The sequence below is a fragment of the Piliocolobus tephrosceles genome, chromosome 20, assembly GCF_002776525.5.
Source record: "Piliocolobus tephrosceles isolate RC106 chromosome 20, ASM277652v3, whole genome shotgun sequence".
NCBI lineage: Eukaryota > Metazoa > Chordata > Mammalia > Primates > Cercopithecidae > Piliocolobus > Piliocolobus tephrosceles.
Window position 1 is genome coordinate 8,210,297 of NC_045453.1, and position 9,438 is coordinate 8,219,734.

Sequence of the window (9,438 nt, forward strand, 5' to 3'; positions counted from 1 at the left end):
GCAGAATGTTGACCCACCTCAGCTACAAACACGCACATTGGCAGCTCAAATTCCTTACCCTCTGCAAATGTCCACAAATAACTACAAAAGTGCTGTGAGTATTGATTTTGGGGTTTCAAATAAATTTTAGCAACTAGGTGAGTTCACAAATATAGAATCTGTGAATAATGAAAATCAATTATAAACATGAAATCCACTTTTTTTTTTTTGAGATGGAGTTTCGCTCTTGTTGCCCAGACTGCAGTGCAATGGTGCAATCTCAGCTCACGACAACCTCTGCCTCCTGGGTTCAAGCAATTCTCCTGCCTCAGCCTCCCAAGTAGCTGGGATTACAGGCATGCACCACCATGCCCAGCTAATTTTGTATTTTTAGTAGAGACGGGGTTTCTCCATGTTGATCAGGCTGGTCTTGAACTCCCAACCTCAGGTGATCCCCTGGCCTCAGCCTCCCACAGTGCTGGGATTACAGGCATGAGCCACCACGCCCAGTCGAAATCCACTTTATAAGTCACCGCTGGTGCCTATATTCCAAATGCCACGGATATTAATTCAATTCCGGAGTCCAAAGAACAGATACTACGGTAACAAACTTTCCTTCCAGTTACAATATGGCATGCTATAATACAAAAGGATATTTCCACAGAGGGAAGAAGAGAATGTTTAACCATTCCTTCAAAAATTACTGAATACAGGCCGGGCATAGTGGCTCATGCCTGTATTCCCAGCACTTTGTGAGGCCGAGGTGGATCACTTGAGGTCAGGAGTTCAAGACCAGACTGGCCAACATAGTGAAACCAGTCTGTACTAAAAATTATATAATATATATAAATAAGCCAGGTGTGGTGGCACGCACCTGTAATCCCAGCTACTCAGGAAGCTGAGGCACAAGGATCGCTTGAACCCAGGAGGAGGAAGTTGCAGTAAGCAGAGATCATGCTGTTGCACTCCAGCCTGGGTGACAGAGTGAGACTCCATCTCAAACAACAACAAAAAATTACTCCAGCACTTTGGGAGGCCAAGGCGGGCAGACTGCCCGAACTCAGGAGTTTGCAACCAGCCTGGGCAACACAGTGAAACCCTGTCTCTACTAAAATACAAGAAAATTAGCCAGGCATGGGGGCGTGCACCTGCAGTCCCAGCTACTTGGGAGGCTGAGGCAGAAGAATTGCTTCAACCCGGGAGGCGGAGGTTGCAGTGAGCCAAGATCGCGCCATAGAACTCCAGCCTGGGGGACAAGAGCAAGACTTCGTCTCAAAAAAAAAAAAAAAAAAAAAAAAAATTACTGAATACACTGCCTCCTCCCACTTTGTTGGGAGTTTTCAATCTGAGCTTTCAAAAGATTGATTACATATATGAAAGATTTGAGTAAATCAATAAATACATTAAGGGTGAGGGGTCAGGTTTCTATCAGAGAAAGGAGTTAACAAATATGGCAAGGCAAAAGAGTAGAACAAACCCTGTGGTATTAGAATGGATTTAGAATAATTGGTGTGGGCTTTTAATATATAAAGAAAAAGATATATGCATGTTTATGTGTATATATAGACATATATATATTTCCCACCCACATCCTCATAGGGCCTGCAGACAATGACACTCCAGTAGCAATGAGCACAGGTAGCACCCAGATTTGGTTTCTAAATACCAACAACCACTAAATGAACTAGTCTCCTCAAGAGAAAAGTTGACTCCAGAATGGGGATGATGTTCATCAAAGCCTTACAAAGAATTGGCATTATTCAATCTGTCTGATAGTTCCTTAGAAGGCCCTATTTCAAGGCTGTCTTAGAACTCACCTGGCCCACACACAGGGGGAAAAATGCAATCAACAGAAACTGTCTCTAAGAAAACCCAGACAGCAGACAAAGAGATTTTTAACTATTTCAAATATGTTCAAAGACCTAAATGAAAACATGTCTGAAGAACTACAGGAAAGTGGCCGAGCACGGTGGCTCACACCTATAATCCCAGCACTTTGGAAGGCCAAGGCAGGTGGATCACCTGAGGTCAGGAGTTTGAGACCATCCTGGCCAACATGATGAAACCCCACCTCTACTAAAAATACAAAAATTAGCCAGGTGTGGTGGCAGGCACCAGTAATCCCAGCTACTCAGAAGGCTAAGGCAGGAGAATTGCTTGAACCCAGGAGGTGGAGGTTGCAGTGAGCTGAGATGGCGCCACTGCACTCCAGCCTGGCAACAAAGCCAGACTCCATCTCAAAAAATAAATAAATAAATAAACAAACAAACTATAGGAAAGTATGAGAATGACGTCTCACCAAAGAGAATATCAACAGAACGAGAAGTTATTTTTCTAAAGACAAAATAAATTCTGGAATTGAAAAGTCCAACAACTAAAATGAAAAACTCATTAGAGGGGCTCAACAGCAGACTTCAACAGACAGAAGAAAAGAATCAGTGGTCTTGAAGATAGGTCAATTTGGATTATCCAGTCCAAGGAACAGAAAGAAAAAGCAATAAAGACAAATTAATAGCCTCAAAATGAAAAGCAAAAAAGAAAAAAAGAAGAACAAATTTAACAGCCTCAGACTGTGGAACACCATCAAACACACCAATATATGTATAATTAGTCTCAGAAGCAAAGAAAATAAAAGGACAGAAAAATATTTGAAGAAATAATGGCAGAAAACATCCTAAACATAATGGAAAATGGTAATTTAGGATTCCAAGAAGCTCTACTAACTCCAAATAGGATAAACACAAAGAGAGTCACAGACACATCATATGCAAGCTGCCAAGAGACAAAGACAGATTCTTTAAATGAGCAAGAGAAGAAATTCATCATATACAAAGCATCCTCAAGAACATTAACAGCTGATTTCTTCTCAGAAACTGTAGCAGCCAGAAGGCAGTGGGATAAAATAGTCAAAACACGGAAAGACAAAGATTTTCAAACAAAAATTCTATATCCGGCAAAACTATTATTCAAAAGTGAAGGAAAAATGAAGATTTCCCAGATAAGCAAAATGGAAAGAATTTGTCAGTAGTAGACTTGCCCTGCAAGAATAAGGGAGACCTTCAGGTTGAAATGAAAGGAAACTACAGAATAACTCAAATCTATATGAAGAAATAAAGTAGACTAGTAAAGGTAACTGTTTAGGTAAATAAAAAATATGGTATAAATGGATTTTCTGTTTGTAATTTTTTTCTTTTTCTTTTTAATTTAAAAGACAACCACAAGAAGAAATAATTATAAATCTACATTGGTAGGTATATAATGCATAAAGATGTAATTTAGATGCCAATAACACAACATGGGGGAAGGAACAGAGCTACATAGAAAGAAAGTCTTTACATATTACTGAAATCAAGTTGGTATTAATCCAAACAAGACTGTTATGAATTAAGATGTTCATTGTAATCCCAGGGCAGGTCACTAAGAAAACAGCTCATAAAATATAGTAAAAGCTTGTAACATGTACACAAATTAGCTCAAAATGGATAAAAGACCAAAATGTAAGACCTAAAACAATAAAACTTTTAAAAGAAAACTTACGGGAATGGCTTCACGACATTGAATTTTGCAATGATTTCTTGGATATGATATCAAAAAAGCAGGCAACATTAGGGCCAGGCATGGTGGTTCATGCCTGTAATCCCAGCACTCTGGGAGGTTGAGGTGGGCGGATCACTTGAGGCCAGGAGTTCGAGACCAGCCTGGCCAACATGGGAAAAACCCCTCTCTATTAAAAACATAAAAATTAGCCAGGTGTGCTGATACATGCCTGTAATCCCAGCTACTCGGGAGGCTGAGGCGGGAGAAGCGCTTGAACCTGGGAGGCAGGGGCTGCAGTGAGTCTAGGTTATGCCACTACACTCTAGCCTAGGTGACAAGGCAAGACCCTGTTTAAAAAAAAAAAAAGAGTAGGCAATAAAAGAAAAAAGAAAAAGTTGGACTTCATGAAAATTAAAAACTTTTGTGTATCAAATAACAGTATCAACAGACAGAAACAGCAATCCATAGGTTAGGAAAAATACATGCAAATCATATATCTGATGGACTGATATTCAAAATACATGAAAAACTTGCCAGATGTGGTGGGTCATGCCTGGCCAACATGGTAAAACCCCATCTCTACTAAAAATACAAAATTTAAGGCTGGGCACGGTGGCTCACACTTGTAATCCTAGCACTTTGGGAGGCTGAGGTAGGCAGATCACATGAGGTCGGGAGTTTGAGACCATCCTGACCAACATGGGGAAACCCTGTCTCTACTAAAAATACAAAATTAGCTGGGTGTGGTGGTGTGGGCCTGTAATCCCAGCTACTCGGGAGGCTTAGGCAGGAGAATCATGTGAACTCAGGAGGTGGAGGTTGCAGTGAGCCGAGATCATGCCATTGCACTCCAGCCTGGGCAACAAGAGCGAAACTCCATCTCAAAAAGAAAAAAAAACCTGAAGAGGTGCCCAATATCATTAGCCACTAGAGAAATGTAAATCAATACTACAATGAGACACCACTTCATAATTAGAATGGCTATTGTCAAAAAAAACAGAAAATAAGGCCACGTGCGGTGGCTCACACCTGTAATCCTAACACTTTGAAAGGCCGAGGCAGGAGCATCACTTGAGCTCAGGAATTTGAGACCAGCCTGGGCAACACAGCAAAACCTCCTCTCTACTAAAAATTTAAAAATTAGCTGGGCGTGGTGGCACACACCTGTAATCCCAACTACCCGGGAGGCTAAGATGAGAGGATCACTTGAGCCCAGAAGTCGAGGCTGCAGTAAGCTGTCATTGGACCACTGCACTGTAGCCTGCGTGACAGATCAAGACCCTGTCTCAAAAACAAACAAAAACCAGAAAATACCAAGTGTTGGCAAGGATGTGGTGCAACTGGAACCCTTGCGCACTGCTGGTGAGAATGTAAAACAGTGTATCTACTGTGGAAAACAGTAGGACAATTCCTCAACAAATTAAACAGGCTGGACATAGTGGCTCACGCCTGTAATCCCAGCACTTTGGGAGGCCGAGGCAACAGAATTGCTTGAGCCCAGGAGTTCAAGACCAGCCCGGGCAACATAAGGAGACCCCATCTACAAAAAGGAAAAAAAAAATTAGCCAGGCACACACCTGTGGTCCCAGGTACTCAGGAGGTGAGGTGGGAGGATCACTTGAACCCAGGAGGTCAAGGCTGCAGTGAGGTATGACTGAGCCACTACACTTCAGCATGCATGACAGAGCAAGACCCTATCTCCAAAAACAAAAGATAGAAAATTCTGACACATGCTACAACATGGATGAACCTTGAGGGCATTATGCTAAATGAAATAAGCCAGTCACAAAAGGTCAAATACTATATGATTCCACTTATATGAGGTACACAGAGTAGTTAAACTCATAGAAACAGAAAGTAGAACGGTGGCTGCCAGGGGCTGGGGAGAAAAGACTATAGAGAACTATTAATAGGTTCAGAGTTTCAGTTTTACAAAATGAAAAGAATTCTGTGGATAAGGGTGGTAGAGATGGCACAATAGTGTAAATGCACTCAATACCACAGAAATGTATACTTAAAAAGTGCGGGCCTATAATCCCAGCTACTCGGGAGGCTGAGGCAGGAGAATCACTTGAACCCGGGAAGCAGAGGTTGCAGTGAGCCTAGATCACGCCATTGCACTCCAGCTTGGACAACAAGAGCAAAACTCCATCTCAGAAAAAAAAAAAAAGTTTAAAAAATAAATTTTGTTATATGTATTTTACCACAATTTTTAAAAATTTTCTAAAGTACAGGGTGGCTTTCTGTAATTTTTACTATTTCCAAAGAAAAGCAAAAACGATCACCAATGCCCGGGACAACTCATAAAAACTGTAAGTATGTCCAGTTCTACTGATCAAATGCCCAGGCTCTCTGCTGTAGTCACTCAACAATAGCAGTGTTTTAGTTTCCTCCTCCTTTCCAAGCCCATCACTGGAGAAGGGAAAATATTGGCTGACAAGACAAAAAGAGGAAAAAATAAGGCAAGACTAACAAGAATGTTTCAGGAATACTTTTTTTTTGAGACAGAATTTCATTCTTTCACCCAGGCTGGAGTGCACTGGCGCAATCTCAGCTCACTGCAACCTCTGCCTCCTGGGTTGAAGCAATTCTCGTGCCTCAGCCTCCCAAGTAGCTGGGATTACAGGCGCCCACCACCAGGCCTGGCTAATTTTTGTATTTTTAGTAGAGACAAGGTTTCACCACGTTGGCCAGGCTGGTCTTGAACTCCTGGCCTCAAGTGATCCCCCTGCCTCAGCCTCCCAATGTGCTGGGATTACAGGTGTGAGCCACCGAGCCTGGCCAGGAATACTTCTCTGTGGTTCAATTTTCTTATCTGTAAAATAGAGGAAATAACATGCCCTCCTTTCCAAAGGGATGTTATAAGGATTAGGGAAGTATTTTAAAGTGCTTAGCACATAGTAAGTGCCCTATAAAATGTTAGTTCTCAGGCCAGGCTCAGTGGCTCATGCCTGTAATCTCAGCACTTTGAGAGGCCAAGGGAGGCGAATCATGAGGTCAGGTGTTCGAGACCAGTCTGGCCAACATGGTGAAACCCCGTCTCTACTAAAAATACAAAAATTAGCCTGGCCTGGTGGCACACGCCTGTAATCCCAGCTACTCGGATGGCTGAGGCAGGAGAATCGCTTGAACCTGTGAGGCAGAGGTTGCAGTGAGCCGAGATCACACCACTGAACTCCACCCTGGGTGACAGAGCAAGACTCTGTCTCAAAAAAAAAAAACAAAATTAGCTGGGTGTGGTGGTGCATGCCTGTCATCCCAGCTGCTCGGGAGGCTAGCACAGGAGAATCGCTTGAACCTGGGAGTGGAAGTTGCAGTGAGCTGAGATCGCACCACTGCACTCCAGCTTTGGCGACAGAGCAAGACTCTGTCTCAAAAAAAACAACTAAATGGTGGGAGGGGAAGAAAAAAAAAAACTAAATTCAGATCATACTAATTGCCATTTCCCCAGCAGTCCTCATTTCTGAATCAATTTCTGGCCTGAAATCAATCAATCACTTCACCAGGTGAATCTTTCTGGCAGTTACGGGGGGATTCTACAATTAAAAATTTACTGAACAGCAATTCAGGGTACCTCACTCCACTAGGCTGGCAAGGAACACAAGAAGTAAAACTGTCTCCTTGTAAGCCATATATAAAAAGATCAAAAACACAAATGCAAAATAACAATTCAAAAGATACCCAGAGGCAGGAATAGACCATGTCTACTATGAAAATCTATGTCTTTGACCCAATATTTGAAGACTCGCTAAAATTATAAACCCTCCCATCCCTCCATGATTAAAAATTAAGCTCTGTATCCTAACGTTTTTTCTGCTGCCACTTTCTTTTCTCTTTTAATTCCTAGAGGAAAGAGTATGCTAGAAGGATCAGTACTAAATCTCAAGAGGCGCAGTAGTTTCACACACGGGTGCTAAAGAGTCTAGTAGTCTTTCCTTACTTCATTCATTTATTCAACAAGTAATCATTTAACACCTATGATGTGCCAGACACCATGCTAGGCAAAGTGAAAACGACCGAGACAGACATGGCTCCAATTCTCACACAGTTCTCAATCTAATAATCTATATTCCACCTAACTGTACAGTTAACAACTGACTTATGACCTATGAAAGAAACACTAAGAATCTCAGAATCTAAAGGGACTGCAGGAGATAAATGTCCTCGTTTTTCACATAGGGACAATGAGGCCCAAAAGTGACTTGCTTAAAGTCACCCTATGCATCAGTGACAGTCAGGGACTAGAACCCAGGTCTCCTGAAACTCCAATCAGTGTCTTACATGCTCCTCTCCCTGAGGGGAAGCAGTTACATGGGGGACGGAAGGAAAAGCAAATCCCATCAAATAAAGGCCAGATGTCACTCTTCCCCTCCTCGAAAGACAGGGGAGCTAAGGTCAAAACGGGGGTAGGAAGAGGTAGGAAGCTGCCTCACTTTCCCCACGGAAAAGCGACCACGCAGCCTAGCTATAACACAGGCTCCCCTCCTGCAGTTCCTTCCAATTCCTCCCGCCCTGCCTCGTCGAACCCCAACCCGGGACCCAGAGGGCTACCGTAGAAAATTACTCTTTCACTCACAAGGACTCGCACCAGCAACGCCATGTTCCTCAATAACCATTTCCGGGTGAAGAGTGAGCTTCCGGTGTCCCCTCTTCTACGTCCTCCTTTTGCCGGCGAAAGACTGGCACGGACGACGCAGGCGCAGAGAGGCCGCTAAGCGCACGCGCGCTTGCTTTCTCGGCTGTGCACGATGCTGTCGTGCCCGGGCACGCGCCTCCCTGCTGTCTTCCTCACTACACGTCACAGTAGCTCAAATCCTTCCCCCATGCCCGTCTTCTTGACCCAGACCTCGGGCTTTTCATACCCCTCTCTTTATTCCCCACCTAACCCAGCCTCACTCCTCAGCTCTTCCTTCCTAGACTCCATCCCAACACTTTTCAATGGGGGTTTAAAAGAACAGGACCTTGGGAAATCTCAGTCTTTAGAAAGAGCCAGAGGGCCGGTCGCGGTGACTCACGCCTGTAATCCCACCACTCTGGGAAGCCGAGGCGGGCGGATCACCTGAGGTCAGGAGTTCGAGACCAGCCAACATGGCAAAACCCCGTCTCTACTAAAAATACAAAGAAAGTAGTGAGGCATGGTGGTGTGTGCCTGTAATCCCAGGTGGAGGTTGCAGTGAGCCCAGATCGTGCCACTGCACTCCAGCCTGGGCGACAGAACAGGACTGTGTCTCAAAAAAGAAAAAAAGAAAAAAAAAATGTCAGAGAAGGAGGCTAAGATAAAAGGAATACGGGGGAAAACAGAGTCCTGAAAGTCATGGCAAGAGGGCGGTCATGTGCCTGGTAGAGGAAGAAATTTTTGGGATTTGTGGTTGGTTGGTTGTTTAAGGGGAACCTCTTTGAATATTGATAGGAAAGGATTAGTGAAGAGTATACAGGGCCTGCCTGGTGGCTCACGCCTGTAATTCCAACACTTTGGGAGGCTGAGGCAGGTAGATCGCCTGAGGTCAGGAGTTCAAGACCAGCCTAACCAACATGGTGAAACCCTGTCTCTACTAAAAATACAAAAAAAAAATTAGCCAGGCATGGTGCCGTGTGCTGTAATCCCAGCTACTTGGGAGGCTGAGGCAGGAGAATCGCTTGAACCCGGGAGGCAGAGGTTGCAGTGAGCTGAGATTGGGCCACTGCACTCCAGCCTGGGCGACAGAGCGAGACTGCATATCAAAAAAAAAAAAAAAAAAAAAAGAGTATACAGGAGAATGAATCAAGGAGGCAAGGAGCTTCCTGAGGAAAGTGGCAGAGAACGGCCTTGGTAGAAGACTCCTCTTCCATTATATCCCAAAAGAAGAGAAGACAAAGTACTGGTGCTTTGGGGGTTGAGGGAGCAGAGGGGCAGGATGTTGAAGGACTTCTTTCATTTCATTC

At 43.8% G+C, this 9,438-nt stretch overlaps 1 protein-coding gene across 1 annotated transcript in view; it reads right to left on the reverse strand.

Annotated features, from left to right (window-relative positions):
• The window catches only part of LOC111548179 (ubiquinol-cytochrome-c reductase complex assembly factor 1), a 105,878-nt gene extending 97,582 nt beyond the window's left edge, over nt 1–8,296 (reverse strand). Inside the window, exon 1 of the mRNA XM_023220517.1 lies at nt 8,093–8,296. Within this exon, the coding sequence (XP_023076285.1) occupies nt 8,093–8,116 (24 nt within the window). The 5' untranslated portion in view covers nt 8,117–8,296. The remainder of the gene's footprint in view (nt 1–8,092) is intronic.
• Between the last annotated feature and the right edge of the window lie 1,142 nt (nt 8,297–9,438).